Here is a 19077-nt window from a genome sequence, read left to right as displayed (position 1 = left end):
TATAATGATAATAATTTATTTATAAATTTATATGTTATTCAATGAATATACATATGACCACATTCGTGTGTTTTCACAAAAAAACATGGATAACTATAGATATTTCTATGCTTATGCTTAAGGAATACGGCTGTACACACATTTATAAATGCAACAAAATATCGTAAAATGATAAAACAACAGACATTTATGTGACAGATGTGTTACACCTTTTTAATATCTCCTAAAATCGTAGGTGGTTTATTATGACCTAACGGAGTGTGCTTATACACGAGACGTGTTGCTTGACATATTTTCAGAATCATAAAAGAAAAGAAGCACATATGCAAATCCGCAGATATCAAAACCTTGGCACCTTGGCACAATAGTGGAACACCAAATCGGAATATTTCCTCAAGTATTCTATATTTAAAATAAATTTGAAAGAATAAATTAATTAAAAAGAAAATAAAATATCTTATATCAACCTGATTTTCAGAATTTAGTATTCAATTTCACAGAAATTAATACATTCTAACATATTTTAATTTCTATCAGTCTATTTCTTATAGAAAATATGTGATATTAAAAATCAATTTTACAAGAAATAATGTATTGATACATGTATTAACGACTTCTCATTTTTTTTACGGAATATATTAGTTCACATTTATGTATGCATGTGTGTCATTTTTCAGGAGCACGTAAATACGATCCCGCCACATGATTCCGTTATCGCTTCATGTTATTTTTAATCCAGTAGATGAACTGGGAGACATTCGTGTACACGCCAGGATAGCCGGGTTCGCCGCACTTGTTACCGAACGAGACAATACCGATTTGGGTCCATTGACCGTTGATTTGCAGCATCAGCGGTCCACCTGAATCACCTTGACACGCGTCCTTGCCGCCCTGGCTGTAACCGGCGCACAAAAATTTGCTGTCGATCCGCTGCAAGTAAGCCGCGTCGCAATCCTCGTTTCTCCACACAGGCAGGACCGCCTGTCGTTGAACGGTACTCTCTTTCCCACCTGTTATACCACATCATCATTACGAATATTATCACGATTAGGAAAATATGTAGATGTAAGAACAGAAACAAGTTTGTCAAATTTGAGATTGAAAATTTAAGCTCAAATTTAGAATTAAAATTTTAACTTTACGAAATAAATTTCTATAAACTAATTCTGTAAGGTGCGTATCCTATAAGAGACGAAAGACTATGTTTGAGCATATATTAAATATTTTTTGTTTCTTTAATTCCTAGTTAAATTTCGACTGGATCAATTTTTGGCGTTTTGACCCTGATAATGGATCGGCGTGTGAGACGAGAATTTAAATTACAGTACGTCAGACATAACCAGATGTTAATTACCGTAGTAAGTGGTGCCCCAGCCGACCACCGTCGGTCTGGCGCCGGCGAAAGATCTCTCGCGGACCTGCGGCAAGCAGATGGGTATCACGTATGGCGACCTTCTTATGGTTCTGGTAAGCTCGAGAACGGCGATATCATTGTAAAAACCGACGCGCGAGAATTCTGGATGCGCGTGAATCTCCTTCACCGTATAAGTCTGCGGTGACGAGGGCTCGTCATCTCTCTCCAGATCGATGTCACCGAGACGCACAGTGAACTGGCGGGCGGCGAAACTGTAATCCATCCAGAGATATTATATTATATGAAAAATATTTACATATAAAATATATATTTCTTTATCCTCCAGTTGAAATAATAAAAAGGAATTTCTTGCACAATTTTAACTGAAGGAATTTTTGAAATCAAGTGGAAGGATAAAAAGATTCGAGTGTTTATTTTTTCATTTTTATATTTTTGACTAAAGAGAATAAGAATTGTGTAGATCTCGAATGTTGATAGAACGTTGCTTACGGCCGCTGTCGCTGATCTCGAGTGCAATGGGCAGCGGTAAGGATGTGGCGTGGTCCTATCAACGATCCCCCGCACCAGAACTCCGTTCGCCGAGAGCTATGAAGGAAGATCGCTGCCATCCAGGGCCAACGACCGGGTAAGGCTTCCTCGCCTCCGACCACTCGAAATTTACCTGAATGTATCACTCCGCACTCTAGACAGATCAACATTCTTGGTTTTAGATCTTTCCAAATTTTATCTACCATTTTTTATTGGCAATAAATAAATAGTGACATAATGAATATCCGATAAGAATTTTCCTTCAGTTAGGTCTGCCGTTTCTAACGCGTTAGAAAAAATGTGCTCAATTAAGTACCCTCGTCGTCTTGAATGAAATTGTTGTCGATCGTCGCTATTGTTTCGAAGCCATTCGTATTGTTGACCAACGAGTCCGGCGATGAAACAATATACGTAGGTCTCGTCGTCAAGGATGTCACCGGATAAAGCGGTATCGGGCGTGGTGTGGGAATTTTCGTAGGTCGAATCGTCGGTCGTGGAGGGTGTCCAACGATCGCAGGGGACGCGCCTCCAGTAGTGCTGCAACATTTGTTCATTTCATCTTTTACACGAGAAGAAGAATATTTTAATAATATATTATAATTCTCTCAAAATACAGGAGATGACCAGCCAGGAAATAATGTGAATTCAATAAGGAACTTACATCGGAACGGAGGGATTGCTGGTTTTGTCCACTGGGCAGCAAACTCCTGGCATAATCAGACTCTTGAAGCAGAACGAGTGTCTCAGCTTGTTGAGGTCGAGCAACAATTGCGGGCAATTGCTGAGGTCCTGGCATTTCCCGGGTCCACCCTCGGCCGTCGTGCACGCGGGCGGTGCGGACTCCTTGACTCTATTTGCGAGTTCTTCCGTGGACTGTTGCTGTTGTTGTTGCTGCTCCTGCTGGACCGATGGCGCCTGTGTGGAGGACACGATTGTTTGTCTCAGTGGCAATGCGACACCGCGTACTAAGGGCGCTATGCTGTCTGTCACGTTGCGGCCTGGAAAAGGAGTTGAAAAAATTTATAAAGCGTATGTATGAATAAATAACATGAAATTGCTTAGCCCTACGGTACCTGTGTAGTAACTAATATAAAAAATGAATAAACATACGTATAATATGTTCATTTACTAATTTAATATATTGATTTCAGTGATTACCTAAAATATTCTTAGAGATGGTGTACAACGCCGAGGGCAGCTCCTTCGGCGGATAATCCGAGATCTCGACGCCCCTCGTCATATTGACGATATAGTTACCCACGGTGTTTAAGGCGCCTAGGGTCTCGCTGATGGTCGCCAAAGGGTCACTCTGCTCATGCTGCACCTTGACTAGCTGCGTGTACGGACGCACTTGCGTGTCCCTGCGGGCATACACCGGCCTGTCCGATCTGCTCGGTCCAGCATCCCAGGAATGCAACCACCCTCTCGTCGGCGAGTACGAGTTTCTGTATCCGTACGCTGTGCGATTTTTATCTTATGTGAGTCGAAAGCGGATTGACTAATATAAAAAATACGTAAGGATTTTAGAGGCGAGCGCAATGAAGTGAGAGCGTTTCGCGATTTTCGGTCGTTATCGTTATTGTTATCGTGAGCAGCATTTTTCCGCGCGGAGGCTCGGAATCGCATAATTCCTCGGTTATTTATAAATCGTCGATTATTTCAATAAACCGCAGCCTCGTTTGGACAAACGTTTTATCGTAGGTATATATTTACACCAAAAGAGATGTTTTTGTCGAAAAACGAAAGTTACTTACGATAAGTGCGGTAATGCACGACTTCTTCGGTGTACGAGATGGAACCAGCAAATAGACTCCATATTATGCACAGGCCTGCGAAACGCGGATACGTGAATTATATATAATTAATAATATAATTAACATTATTAATTTAATTATAAAAGTATATATAATTAAATAGATATTTTACAAATGTCATCTCGTTATAAAAAGGCGCTTAGTATCGATGAGATAAATCTGCTAAATAATACAACTCGTGAAATTATTTCACAAACTTGTTAGTGCTACACTTGTAAGTTTTATCGTAATTTTTGCTTAAGTCGGTGTCATCAATTTTCGGTTGTATTATTTTGCATTGGTTTTAATTGAGTACATATAGTTTAGCGATTAGCTCGATAGAAGTTTAAGTAACTCTAATGATTAAGCTATATATCGATTTTCGGCTACGAATACACGAAAATGATCTCGATGTTTATTCATGACAATTACGAAGTCACTCGTAGTCATCCGTCATCGGGAGTACCGTAATACACGCGTCGTCCATAATAAACAGGCGCGTTTTGTCTTACATAATGTGAAAACGCACGTTGGAGCTTTCCAATCTTGCCAGAATTTCTCGAAATTTTACACGCGGATGTGACGCACCGTATCTGCGTCATTCGGTCCTCGAGATAAAACGTGCGAGAAGAAACGCACGCGCGGATCCGTTACTTTCTCTCTAAAATAAAAAAAGAGAACTGTATACTGTATGTTTTTATTATTATAAAAAGCGCGCTTAATAAACGTGAGATTAAAGACGAGTTATGACGAACGGGAGAAATTTTGGCGACGACGAGAACGCCGATCTTTGCAAATGTCTCTAATTAATAGCGCAATTGTTAATAAGACACTCGATTAGATACTCGATATAGGATACTCGGTTCGTCCGGGACGCAATTTCATTTCGACCTTGTTTTACCGATCGTTCTTGTTAAATTAGGTGGAATTAAGTCAAGCACGTACGTTAAGTATCATCAAATCTCCCGGAAGCGCGTTTGAACGAAAGAAGAGATGCCGACCCGCCTTGGGGAATATTTCTAAACGATTCTGAGATCATCGTCGGGCCAATTCCTCGCGATCCGGATCCAGTTCCGGTTTTTGAACTCAATTTGCCATGCGAGAAGAGAATTTCGAGAGTTCCCCTCTAATCGGCCACGGCAATAAAAAGCCGGATTCCTCCTGCTCGAGAAAAAGAGGAAGAACTAAAAAGATGGGAAGAAGAGAAAAGAAGAAAAGAGATAAAAGATGCCGGCTATTAGAGGCTCGAAGGAATGTAAATTGGTCGTGCGGGGTCACAATCGCGTGACCCAATTGTAAAAGAAGTCTTTTTAAAGATTGGGCGCTAAGCAGACACGCGGCACACATGTCTCCTTTGATCCTCGAAGGCTCCGAGGTCCGGGTTCGAGGATGGCGGGGGTACCGCCGTGTATAATTACAAAATTACGTGTCCCGTGTGTGGAAGTAAGATTTTTCGGAACTCTGGTTACAGCGGCACCACGCGCACGTCGGGTCGGGCCTCTCTTATCGATGGTGAAAGTTGCCCGGCGTGAAAGTGTGCCTTTCTTCTTCCGTTCACTGATTCACGTCGCCCCGATACATCGAGGAGAGGACGACAATTATTTATCCCTCAGCGACTCGGGAGGTAGGGACGGTAAGAGCGTTCTCTTGGGGTTCCGGCCGGGGAAACCCCGCTGTCGTAAACGCGCTCCGTCCTCTGAATCCTGAATGTCGAATTTTCACTTTGTCACTGCCGACGAAATGAAATCGACGACGTTTGTCGTAATGTTTGCTGTCGCCCGTCTCACCGGGGATTAGAAAATTCAGAGAAGAACGCGGCCGAGCTGAGCTCGATAAAATTCCGGGATTTTATTGCTCCATCATCGACCTCGCGAATTCTACACGAGAGAAAAAGAAAAAAAAAAGAGAATACGTTTCTGCAATAAGAGGAAAATTTAAGCAACTTGTTACTACATGCGGGATCGACGTCCTTTTATCTCAGCTGCAAGCGTTACAAGGACGCTCCGATTACGTGCATCAGGATCGTTTCTCGCGGCATGTGCCATGGCATGCGGGTCAAAGTTGCATCGACCGATTATACCGCAGCTGCACATCGGGATCGTATTGTCTTTATAACTGCAATGCAATTGTATCTTGCATCATCGATCCCGCAGAATTATTTTTCAATTTCTCACGTGTATCCGCTTACTGATCAAATACAATCTGAAGTAACAAATTCAGCGACTTCACTGGCCATCGTCGATGCGTCGCGGCGCATCATGCGATTCCGATTTGCATCTTCATATCGGTTGGCTTTTCGCCGTTTCACTGGCTCTGTCGCTGGTTAACCAGTAGTGAAAATGTGAAAACACGAAAAGCAAGAAAAAAACCCGAGCTACATCCGGCAAATCGGACGTTCGCGCCGTAAATACATTCGTGTTTCGTCAGAGAAGAAAGAATCTATTAAAGACTTCGAGTTTTCCTCGAAGATATGTCAAGATACGCTTCCACTCGAGCAATTAATTGTTTTCTAAAGTAATTTTCTGTTACCAGTAATCAACGGAGTACAAGAAACTTCTGTGACGAAACAAATTTTGCAGAAATTGACAAGATTATAGATATATTAATTGTTAGTAGAGAATTTACAAGAAATGCTTAGGTAAATGTTAAATTGAGTACTAATTTTACTCAGTTTTGTCATATAAGGAGATATCATTTTTAACAACGAATGATTCGAAAGATATAACAGTAACGTTAATTCACAAATTAAGAAAATAATTAAGAAAAATAATTAGATCAATGACCTGTCCGATAGCCAAAAATATATTTACTTAATTTAAATGTCATATATGTATATGTATATATACTTTACTTTTTTATCAAGATTACTATATATAATTTACTTTTATATTAATATTTTGTTGTTTACTCTTTTTAGAATAACCAAATCGTGTTCTACGAGTACGACAAAATCATGTTTACAAGTTAATTCTGCAAGACTAATGGAGTCTGAATTTTATCTGAAGCTCAGTTACGAAGATATACAAATGTTATAAAGACAACGTTAGAAATTGGATATTCGGATGGTCATCCTCGATGTGGTGGAAAAATCATTTTCGATTTGGCGAAAGAAATAGAGGGTCTCGACGTCTGTTAAATTAATTCCACGTGTAAGCTATGAAGGCGTTACTCTACTAGTTTCAGACGCATTTCGGCCGAATGATTTCGTGGTGAGGAAAGGCGCGGCTCCTCTCGAAAAATCTTTGTGTCGCGTAGCGTTTTATAATACATATTTATGTGTTTTTGAGCTGAGTATAGAATAATATATGCCCACGCACAGTAACCCAGATATGCCGAATGTCGTGTGCGTGCGCGATACGTAGGCTATACGAATCTCGCGATTTTATTTGCGACATCACGTTTCGTAAGAAAGAAAAAAGAAGAACACGTCCAGATGTATGCCGGCGTTTGAATCTCCGAATGACGAGCCGGCCATGTTCGCGGCGTGACAATTTTATGACCCTCGATCAGGCAATTCGCTCCCAAAAACACGCAATTTTTCAATTAAAAAAATTTAAGATTTTGTAAGAGATATACGAATCATCATCTATTTTTAACAATATGCAAAATATATTATCTTAAACATGAATTCAGTCGAAGGTCCATTAACAAAAAGAATTAGAATTGTTGGAATCACATGTAAAAATTATGTATATACATTTTGCAAGATTAGGTTCAATTAAAGATTGCCTAGATTGGGATTAATTAGCGCTTAGAGCGACGTAAAACAATGCGGCTTTTGTGCGACCGGCCGAGTGCAATTCGTTAACGTTTTCGTATGTTCGCGAATCTGTGTCACAAACTAATGAGACGGGAATCGCTTTACCATTATTATTAGCGTCATTAGTAGACTGAGATCGGCGTGTCGATGCGACAGATTCCACGGCAGTCTGAATCTTGATAGCGATTGACGGGCGGGTAAAAGCGGCAGTTGATTGCGGCAATTAATTCACGGGACATTAATGAGAAAATCAATGCCGTGCGAAGCTTCGTTTTGCCAGTAGGTCACCGGGATTCTGGTATCGTTAGACAATCGGTAGCGACGGAAAACTCTAATCCGAGAAAGTGAGAATCGGGCCCATGCACGAGACGCAGAGAATTTACGAACGGCAGCGTAATTAAGGCCACCTTCGATCCGCGAGACGCGGCCGCTGTATTAAAGCAAATTAAACAAATAAAGCCGCGATCGAACCGACCGAACGCAGCGAAGGAGACTGCAAGAATTTCGTGTCCTGAAAATCAATTACAAATAAATATTTTAAAAACATTAGCTTCTCCTTTTCTCGTCGCGTAATTTCTTGTCCTTCGCATCTGGACCTCTCTTATGTCGAAGATTAATATGTCTTGTAGCACTTTAATTTTATATTTCGTATTTTAGCGATTTCAGCATTACTTTCGCGGATTTATTTACGCCATGTTACACGCGAAGTCTTCTTTTCGCCGGATTGAGAAGTAACGGATCAAGCTTAGAAAGCAATCCCTTAGAAGACGTGTGCTACTGAGGAGGTATGCAAATAGATCGCTTTCTTGCTGTCGACGCATCGACATGCCGATTCACTCCGTTTTCACTTTTGAAATCTAATACGTGCCAACAGTCACACTCGGACTCGTTAATAATATCCGTAGTCATCGTTGCGTGACGTTCTGTCGTTAATTCTTTTCGAGCGGAACCGGATGGCAGGCGCCTCGGAGACGATCCGATCCCATCGGCGCGTCGTCGGTCATCACTGACATTCGCGTTCTCGCACCCTCGCGCGCGAAAATCCCGATGTTTTTCCCTCGGAACGCAGAAAGGAGGATTTCACTTACTCAGGACCGCTGACGAAGACATCTCCGTTCGAGGGAAGAGGGAGAGCTTATCCCGCGGACATCCCCAGTGTTTGTTTGTCACAACGTCGCGGACGGCATCCGTGACACCCGGGGCACGAGAGACGCGGCGCCGAACTATTTTAGCTAAGAATTGTCGCGTGAGAGCGCCGGCGAGTTATGCATGGTGCGTCGAGAGCGGCGAGAGAAACAGAGAGACAGAGAGAGAGAACGAGAGTGACAATCGTGGCGCGGAGAGGGTACGACACCGGCAGTTAAAAAAATGAGAAGAGAAAGAAGAGATCGGTAAAGGAAGGAAGCGTGCAATCGCGGCTGCACGGGACAGACGAACCCGACGACTGTCCGTGAAAAGACCTCGACACACTTTACTCTCGACGAAAGATCGCGACCGATCGGCTCACTCGCTCACTCTCTCCCGTTCTTCCTCCTTCTTTCTTCGAGGCGCCGTCCCTAGACTCCTCAAGGGAAAGTGGTGCTCCTTCTACGCCGCCGATACTCCGCCTTTCGATGACGATTCGTCACGGCCGCGGCGCGGCGACGCGCAGGAATGTTCCCCGAGCCCGGCGAGTCTTCTCTCGGCTGTCTTCTGGCGTGCCGTTCGTTCGCGAGATGCGTCTTCGTTTCCGGACGCTGGAGAAAGGAAGTGAGCCAGGCGCGAGTCGTGTAGTATTGCCTAAATTTATTTACGATACTGCGACAGTCGCCGCTACATCAAGTTCCTGCGTTTCGCTGTATAAAGTAGGCATAGCTACCGCGTTACTCAACACGTACAATTTGCCTCCTATCTTCCCGGAATCCAATACCCGGATCCCAGTCATGCTCCGATAGGAAAGAAAGAGAGAATGCTTCTCTCTCTGTAGAATACAAGAAAATTATACGATATAACATCTTTCGTCGTACATTATTACATTCTATTAAACAAACTCGTTTAAGATAAACAGGTGCACTTATAGCCTCTACGTCCCTTTCATTAAAGTCGATCGCTTCGAATGACAAATAGCCGTCCGAGCCGATCGACATCCGTCAAAACAAACGGATAATGCGTAATTTACATAAGAAAATAAATCGCATTTTACTTCATAGGGACACTTTAGTGGAATCTATTAACACATGTACAAAATCCATTAGATGCGAATAATAATATCATGCCGAATGGACACATATAGAAGAGAAACGATAATAAGGAGCGCGCATAATTGCAAATTATGAGTGCTCTCCGTGAATATTAGTATGCACAATATGAGTTGTATATAAAATTGATAATAATTTGTTTGACTGCAGCAAAACATGATATCGATAGAATCTATACGCGATTTTGTAATCGATCAAGCTGGTGCGGAAACGGAAAACCGGTTTTGACAGTATTTTTACAGGAATTCTTATACTTTCAAGACCGGACGCTGCAATTCGCGCAATGAACAATTGGTAATCGGTCGCGTTAAACTACTAATATCCTGTAGTCACCAAGGAGTTTTGAGAATCCCGCGAGTGTTCTGGTTTACTTGAACGAATGTTCGTGATCGCGAAAATTCGCGCAGTCCGATAATCAATATTTTCTCATAGGCATGGACGATTTGTACGCCTCGAACCGTTCGTACGACTGTGCTGTTCCGGGTGCGGTCAGTCCCATAGATTGCATCGGTCCGCTCTGATATGTCGGCGGGATCGGATGCCGCAATGTATTTCCCATGCTACTCGAGTTGCTCCATCTGCAACAAGAGCACTTAGTTGCCAGTGGATGAACATCTAATGTCTCGTCGAGTAATTTGGCGATCGTATCGTGAACAAAGGACAAAGTCTAAGAAAGTCACACGAGCTGAAAGTTACGCCTGTGAATTAAATAGCGAACCTGTTAACACTATCGGACGATCTAGAACTCCAGCTGGAAGGCTCGTTACGGGGATCGCGAGACCCGCTGCTCGTCACGGAGTTGAAAGATTTTGAGGATGTAGGTCCCGAATGCCAACCGCTGGGCGTACGATTGCTTTCCACATAACGACTTTCACCTGCATATAACAATAGCATGCAAGAGTTAATGAAGACGGTACTTTTATTAATTTATCATAATTGCAACATGTATATTTCTCTCTCCGTTGTACAGGATATATAAAAATTATTAAAACGTTTACCAGCAAGAATAAAGTTCATTATACAATCTTATTAAAATGTAATTCAGAAAATTTCATTATATTAAACTGTGCATTTGTATTGTGCTTGGTATGCTTTATAATAAAAAGTATATTAATCACGTTTGCACCGACATGGCAGACACAACTGGCGTGTTCGCATTGAGTATTCGCGCAATATTTATTAGACAAACCAGCCAAGTTTTTGTATAACACTGCTTTCATATCTCGTTCATTGAATCATAAGACTGATAGCAGGTTCAACTAACTACAATGAAAACTCAACAAAAATCATATAAATTTTTATTATGAAGCATACACATTTATAAAAGAGAATACAGATTTGGATTTGGAATGAGATAATAAATTTCTTTACAAGATTTAATAGTAATATATAAAAAGGTATCAAACTAAAGTACTTAAAAATTAAGAAACCAGTGTTTAATCGAGACAGTTTAGTGTTCATTTGTGACCAATGCTTAATACGAACTTTTCTAATCTGAAATCATTAGGACTGAGCAAAATCCTATTCTCAATTTCTCTATACGTTTATCGATATAACAAAATAAAAGTATTTTAAATTTAATTTTTCAAGAAAAATTGTTTTCCATATAATAAATTTTACTTGAACTTTTAATAATAAACATAAACTTCAACATAAATTTATTTTAACTTCTAATCCTAAACATCGAACAATTTTTTCGTCCGTTTCAGCAAAAAAATCTAATGACAAAAACGTGCTGGATTTGGGATACAAAAGAAATATTTATGTATGTGTCCAAATGTATTACCAAAAATTAAAAATGCTTTTTAAATAAGCAAATAATACCTCTATTCGGCTAGTTTTTTATTTCAACTGTTTTATAACTTGGTTATAAACAACGTGTGTACGCTTAACTATATAAACTATTCCTATCTTTAAAAATGTTTGGCACTTTAAATAAAGCATGATCTATAAGATATTCCTTCTTATCTATCCTATCTTCGAATATTCTCTTTAGAGATATCTCGTCATAAACTATAAAATATTTTATACAATATTGATAAAATCTACTTATCAAAATTATGTACCAAGATTGTTTGCGCGAAAGATATATAAATTGTAAAGAAAAAAGATTCCTTCGCTACCTAATTTCATTATATCATTTTCTTAAAGGCGATAAAATTAAAAACTTTATATTTCTTAAACCTCAAAAATTTCGTTGAGTCTTCAAGCTTATTTTGGGCGCATATTTCACTGTTTTATAATATTTATATTTTAAGATATAATTTAGTTGCACTATCTAATTTCACATTATTCATTATATATCGTCCAAGAATTTCATATCAAGGGTATTGAACAAAGATAAATTTACACGTATAATACCAGGTCGGGTGTACACACCCTCTTCTCTCTGTCAGAAATGTTTCATGAAGATGTTTTGGCTACTGTATTGCATCCTTACTTAAAGTTATGCTTACATCCTGTGTAAAAAATTAAAGAAAAACCGTCTAAAAATGGCTCAGTGTAATATCAATTATAAGAATAGGGAAAGTGATAAAAACTCCATGTGTCGTGTACTAAAACCACCTCTCGTACGTATACGATTTATCATACTTACGTGGCGTGCTAGATGTCGGAGGTTTGAAACTATCACTGTATCGCGTATGAGTGTCTCTAGAGCTTCGATGCGTCTCGGGATCGGAACGTCGTACTTCACGTTCGCGAGTATAGGATGTGGTATTTGGACGATCGTATCTGTGTAAATCCAAACGAAGAATTTTTTTATCAAATTTGAAATACAATTACTGCTATTTTATGACTTGCGAATACAACACGTACCTTTCCTTGACTTGTCGAGGATCTATAGACGAGGATGCAGTGGATAGACTTTCTCGTCGTACAATGACTTCTCTTCCTCGGGAAACATCAGAAAAGGTATCTGGTCGACTATTTCTTGAAGAGAAATCGCTACTTCTTTTGAATTCTTTTTTCAATCCCAACTCTTGAGTAGATCTGAAATAAATTTAATGGCATTATAACTGTGCTCATGGAGATATATAATTGAATTGTTCGAAATATATTTTATTATATTGTCCGGAAACTTCGTAATGACTTTCGATTGATAACGACTGAACGCAACGTCAAAGCAATTCAAATAATTACCTGCTGGATTCATATCGAGATGGTGGCGAAGGATCCAGTCGTCTATCCGGCACACGTTCCAGCATCTCGTTTCGTCTATCGACTATTCTGTCCGGGCTATGTCTGCGGCTATGTTCTGTAGCTATTCGTTTTCTGTCAGGTTCCACGTACAAATCCCGCGGATCTCTCCTGTCGGTGGACGTTCTTTTTATGGACGGTGGCGGTGGCGCGCGTCGGCTCTCCTCTAAACGCATCTGCTGTCTCTTCAGTTCCAATCTCTCGCGTTCAAGCTTTTCCCTCTCGAGCTTCTGCCGCTCACGCTCAAGTCGCAGTAAATCGGCTTTTTCCTGCTCGATTCGTTCTCTTTCTCGTCTCAATTTCTCTCGTTCTCTCTCCAAGCGCGCAGCCTCTTCTCGGTGTCTACGCTCTATCTCTCGTTGACGTTCCATGTCTTCTCTTCTTCTTCGCTCTTCTTCCCTCAGCATCCGTTCCCTTTCGCGCAATCTTTGCCGTTCACGTTCTTCCTGAAAATTTAATATTTTGTTTCTTATACAAATTCGTTCTTGCTATTGATGATTTTATCCGAAATTAAAATCAATGGAAATACTTACTCTGATTTTAGCAAATGTGAGAACATCATCGCGCTTGCGTCGTTCACGGCTTCGAGATCGACTATGAGAGCGGTGATCTCTGTCCCAAGTACGAATTCGTTTTTCTTCTCGCCTTCCTCTCTCGCTCTCCGGCTTCTTGCTAGTAGATTTTGTCGATCGGGAATCTGACTCTTTAGGTGGGTCTTCCTTTTTGTCTTGCATCTCGATTTTTATCTTCAGTTCGGCACTTTCATTTTTGTCATCAGATTTTTTTGCTATACAAACATGATAATTATTTAATGTCTATGATATCATCAAAAGTTGAAGTGAGACTTATAAAAAAGTAATTTTCCCTTTGTGTGTGTTGTAATTATTGCTGTAAAGAAAAAATATTTACCGGGATCTGATCCTTTCTCTTCGGATTCCTTCTTAATTTCTTTCTCCTTTCTTTCATTTATATCATGATCCTTCGGCTTTTCTTTCTCCTCTTTCTTCTCCGATTTACCGTTAACCGTATCACGTTTACGTACGTGACTTTGCTGCGTGTCGCCTTTCGCCTAAGAAAGAATTTATAATAAGGATAAGTTTTGGGAATGCTGAATGTCAAAGAAGGACAAACTTTAATGGTGTCACATTCAAAACATCATTATTTACCTTTTCTACAGATATAACGCGTCCATGAAGCTCGGTTCTATGTAAATGCTGTATACATTTCGCAGCATCTTCGCTCGAAGACATCGTGACATAACCATAACATCTTGCTCCAGGAGTTCTCGCATTCGTCACCACTTTTGCACCTATGACCTTACCATACTTTGAGAAGATCTGCTTTAAATCGGTCGCACGAGTACTGGATGATAAGCCGGATACCCATAAATTGCGACTGCTTGCATTGGTTGGGCTGATCTGAGATGTCTTTTTATCTACGAAGAATGTAAAACATGTTTGATTGTAAAATCTTAATATAATCCGTTTATTTTTGGAAAAAAAAACCATTACGTTCAAAAATAATTCAATGAATCTAGCTTACCTTTCTCTTCTCTCTTCTGGCCCTTATTGCTAGACTCCACGCTGAAAGAAATAATATCGTCATTATATCAAAAAATTAAAACCCACAATAATTTTGATTACAAATAACAAATTAATTAGGACCATAAATGTGCTTAATAAGTATCTCTGTAACTATGTTAAGGACATAAATTTGGCTAGCAACTTATTTTTAGGTGGTATAACCTAAATACTTTTTGTTTTTGGGAAGGTTTCACTCGTACACCATCTCGTACGTTATCAGTTCTATTTAGATTACTGGATGTGTATTCACTGTGTTCTCTGTTCATCCACTTTTGTCACTCATGCATAAGGAAATCGTGTCCATGCGGCAACACTTATCAGCTCTAAGTATCCACAAAAGGGTCGTCTGCTGCAGTTCTTCCGACAGGGTACTTCTTGTCATAATCGGGAGTTTTTTTTTTTAACGCTTTTCTCTCTTTTTTTTTTAGGGTAGTATCTTCAGTAAACAATAGGATCGCTTCTTGATAGTACGAGAACTTTAGCACGCTTTGCCGAATACAATTTACCATAAGATACTAATGTCCTTTGTATAGTGACGCACGATGAAATCGCTGCCATTCAATGAAACGAATGAATGTCCTCGTTGTGTAGGGAACACAGCACACAGAGCTCGTCTGTTTTTTTTTCTTGGTATATAGAGTACGTGTAATCGCTTTTATTGAATTTGCGAAGAAAAATGCAAGCGACATTCGAGAGACTAGTTTAAGTTTGCTAGCCAAGTTCTTGATTTCTTAACATATTTTCCAGAGTTAAGAATTACGGTCTAAGGGGAGGACATAGATTGGAAGATTAACTTCCGAAATTCGATTTATAAAAAAAAGGGAATTAAACATAATCTTGCATGTGACGTGAGTGATCTCATCTTGGAAATCCATTATCCTGACGGTACAGAGAGAGAGAGAGATAGAGAGAGATCATCCCGATGATACGGTTATGCAGCAGTAGAACATCCCTAGCAGAGTCGTGAGCGACACATTTCCAGTTTGCCGTACCACAGTACTGCGAACCGTACTTTTTAGCTCTATGAGAGAGACCAACCTCTTGCTTCCTCCATCTCCACCCTCCTGCTTGATCTTCGTCCCGTTCGCACCGGACGTTGTCCCTTCCTTGCCGCCGGCGCCAGGTTCCGCTCTACCGCTGCCTTTAGAGTCTCCCTTCTTGTTGTTCTCTTCCATTTTCTTCTTCTCTCCACCATCTGCAGGGACAATCAAGGTAGCATAGTCACTTTCTGCGGAAGCCCAGACTCTTCTCCCTCCCTCCTAACATCTCCTGCTTTAGTGGCTTGTGACTTCCAGTCAGGAATTTCGGCCAAGTCACTAATAAATTCACACAGCAAGCAACGATGTGGCTTGCACGATATTACGAGCCACCGATCTCCTCAATAGCACCGGTTTGATCCAGGAAACCTAAAGCTTTTTCGTCGGTTTTACGTCGATTTTACACGCGCGCGTTGCCTGTACACAAAGCTACCTTCGATCCCTTCCACGAAACCTCGAATTGAAAATAGATTTGGAAAAAAAAAGTAAAGATAACGATAAACGCAGAGCATGCTTATCAATTTCATGAATTCGCATTGCTCTACGCTGATAAAATGATCCCTGCGATAGATTACTACTCTCGCGCGTGGGAAATGTGCTCTAACGTATAAACGCGACAACGATTCGTCGAAGAGGCACGAACAATTCGAAGATACTGGTCAAACCTCATGTCGTGCGATAATTTATTTTGCGGCAAATATTTGCTGGCGTATACTTGAGTCTTCTTGTATCCATGTGATTCGACGATAAGAGAGATCCAACGATGCTCTACGTGGTAGGTATAATTAATGTAATTGTATAGCAAATTATAACGTTAACTAACTTAAAGACTACGGGATATGGCTTGTGTTTGCTCGAACAGCAGCACGGGAATGTCGGGAGATGTACACTGTTTATCCCGGTTGGAAACCTTATCGATCACCATGCGTTTATCCCGGTCGAAACGCCATATCTGTTGCCGGCTTGCACTTGAATGATAGCACGCCACGTCTATCGTGGCTGGACTATGTCGCATCCAGACGTTGAAACGAAGTTCACGACGAGGCTTGAAGACCGGAACTCGTAGGACGAGGAAGAAGGTTGCGGACGATCCCAATGTCGCCCTTATTCCAGATGGTTGCACGAATACGTTCTTGAAGACGCTTGCTCTTGACACTGGCGCTTTTGCTAACTTACTCAGGATGTCGCAGATACAAATATCGCTAGCCTTGATACTTGGAATACTTATAGCTAAATTTAAAAAAATAGTCAATGATATGGCGAACTTACCTTTGTGCCTGTCATGAGACTCTGTCTGCAATAAAAAAAAAAATATATTCATTAGAAATAATTCCGAAAGAACTATATTCTAGATCCATGGAAAAAAAAGATTAGCTACTATAACTAAAATAGTCGTAATATATGGATAACTAACATTTTTTGCAGCGAGAACAAAAGATTTTCCTACTATTGCTAAAGTATAGCTCTCGCTGCAAAAAATATTAGTTATCCATATTTTACGACTAAATTTAGCTAAATTTTTTTCCGTGTCTTGAATCTTTGTGGAATTAATTATAGTAGTTTCTCGAAAAATGTCTTTCTTGAATCGTACCTCCTCAGCTAGGAGATTCTCCTCATCTTCTCCAATAGTTAAGTTGATAGAGTCCTCATTATCAATACCATTAGCTTCAACAGTGGTGGATGGCGCGTCTGTTTGGTGCGAGACAGTCTTCTCTGCCTCATTCTTCTTGTCGCTGCTCTGTGCACTTTCACTCGTAGCCTTGACTCCTTGCATTTTATCTTCCTGTTTTTCCTCCTTTACAATATTTTTAACTTCAGGTTCAGGCTCCTAAACAAAAAAGATTAAAGTAAATTGTTAATTTTGAACCATAGATCCAATCCTAATTAAAATATCTAACATCAATATGTATGCTATACCTCTTTTACGTCTTTCTTAACAACATTTTCTTTTTCATCGTGCAGTTCTGTCTTTATCTCCACCTTAGATTTATCTAAATTATCCTGTCCATTTTCTTCCTTCTGATTATCAGTGTTCTCAACAGAATCTTCTTGATTTAAAGATCCTATGACACGAGAGAAAGAAGTTTAACAAACGATAAAAATCTGTCATTTTGACTCATCATCAATTATTGCAATATGAAATTAATGTTCTATATATTAAAAACTACATATAATAATATTTAAAAATATATATACCGCCATTCTTTCTTGGAATGATTTTAGACGACCCACCAGACGGTACGATAAGATATTCCTCGGGATTCTTCCCTTCATCCAGTATCGCCTAAAAATATATGTTATACCATTTTAAGTTTATAAATGCAACCCATCATTATCGGCACGCAAAGATTCAATTTCACCAAAAAATAAATGTATTGTGTCTAAAAGTTCATGGTTTTATCACTTTGGCTTTCTCTCACTTATAGCATTATTTATGCAATACTCTTTCCACTAGCATTTTATAAGCTAATACTACAGTATAACTGTGTTAATACGGTCAAGGAGAAAACAATCGTTTATTCGCGAAGACATTAGTAAACTAAATTTCCCTTCTCCCTCCCCAAGTAGCACGGTCAGATTGCGCAATCTTTCGACAAGAATTCCTGCATGTTTTAAGCGGGCAGAAGCGCCGCTTCACCTTTTACTCGAGTTCCGATGCGGGAAAGGCTTAATCGAAGGTCAACCCTTTCGAAATCGGGGCGAAATACCGATGACAACAGGCCTGCTAAATCGACAAGATCGATGGCGATAAACGCGCTGCTTGGAGCACGAACGGGAAGGGTCGCAGGCGAGAGAAAAAAACAGGGAGGCATCGCTCACCTTGGACAGCCGTTCGAGAAGCGCCGCTTTGTTACCGGATTTATCCAAACCGCGACGTTCCAGCTCCGTCTTGAGGTCTATAACCCGGAGCTCGGCAAGCTTTTTCCCTTCTACATCGGCCATTGTACCCGCAACGACACGATCGTTCGCGGGACGGGAACGACAGACGACAGCGGCGGCAGCGCAGGATCGCGTCGGACGGATCGCGCGTTCGAGCCCGATATCAAGGATTACGATAAGCGCGTGACCACGACTGAAACAACTTGGGTACAATTGGCTCGAGGCGGAGGCGGAGGATCCCGAAGCACGAGGAAACGGCACGCTACGAGCTACGGGGACTCTTCGATGGCACACACTGTTCGATCACCGTATCGGAAACGAATGGGAGGCCATTGCGTCTACCATCGAATTGAATCGAAATAATCGAATATCGAATATCGCATTTAACTGCGTTCGGAAGAACGCGATCGGGTCTGTTCGGCTCACGTTCGGAGAGAGAAAAGAGGAAAGAGAAGTCGAACGCACGGTCTATTTAAATATTTTACTATTTTTATTAAAGATTTGAAGACTGCGAATTGTCTCTTATAGTTGAATCTTTCGTATTTTTTTTTTACCTTTATTTGTCATTTTTATTTTAGATGTGGAAAGTGTGTAACACAGCTACGAGGAACAGACCCCAAATTCCGACCAATCATATGTTTTTAAATCCCAGTCCGCATTGTTCTGATTGGTTGGAATTCTAATCT

General features: G+C 40.5%; 2 protein-coding genes across 2 annotated transcripts; both read right to left on the bottom strand.

Annotated features, from left to right (window-relative positions):
• On the bottom strand, positions 1-3739 carry LOC112463724 (proclotting enzyme-like; the record flags this gene model as incomplete). Its single annotated transcript, XM_025030248.1, has 7 exons — positions 1-1010; positions 1355-1626; positions 1865-2057; positions 2220-2440; positions 2565-2901; positions 3062-3361; positions 3658-3739. Coding segments are annotated over 7 exons (1704 nt in total), but the record flags the coding sequence as incomplete, so codon positions are not given.
• Positions 3740-9221: 5482 nt separating this feature from the next.
• Positions 9222-18717, bottom strand: LOC112463718 (SAFB-like transcription modulator). The gene is made up of 15 exons (XM_025030235.1): positions 18332-18717; positions 17708-17795; positions 17429-17574; positions 17103-17339; positions 16781-16805; positions 15513-15669; positions 14434-14474; positions 14058-14326; positions 13801-13960; positions 13425-13678; positions 12835-13337; positions 12511-12684; positions 12290-12426; positions 10412-10568; positions 9222-10271 (listed from the first exon to the last, which is right to left on the bottom strand). The coding sequence occupies exons 1-15, from the start codon at positions 18452-18454 to the stop codon at positions 10109-10111; spliced, it is 2634 nt and encodes an 877-aa protein (XP_024886003.1). The 5' UTR covers positions 18455-18717; the 3' UTR covers positions 9222-10108.
• Between the last annotated feature and the right edge of the window lie 360 nt (positions 18718-19077).

Source organism: Temnothorax curvispinosus, unplaced genomic scaffold (assembly GCF_003070985.1).
Source record: "Temnothorax curvispinosus isolate PA1 unplaced genomic scaffold, ASM307098v1 QBEX01013599.1, whole genome shotgun sequence".
Taxonomy (NCBI): Eukaryota; Metazoa; Arthropoda; class Insecta; order Hymenoptera; family Formicidae; genus Temnothorax; species Temnothorax curvispinosus.
Note: the sequence above shows the minus strand (reverse complement) of the source record. Positions and strands in the feature narration are given on the sequence as shown.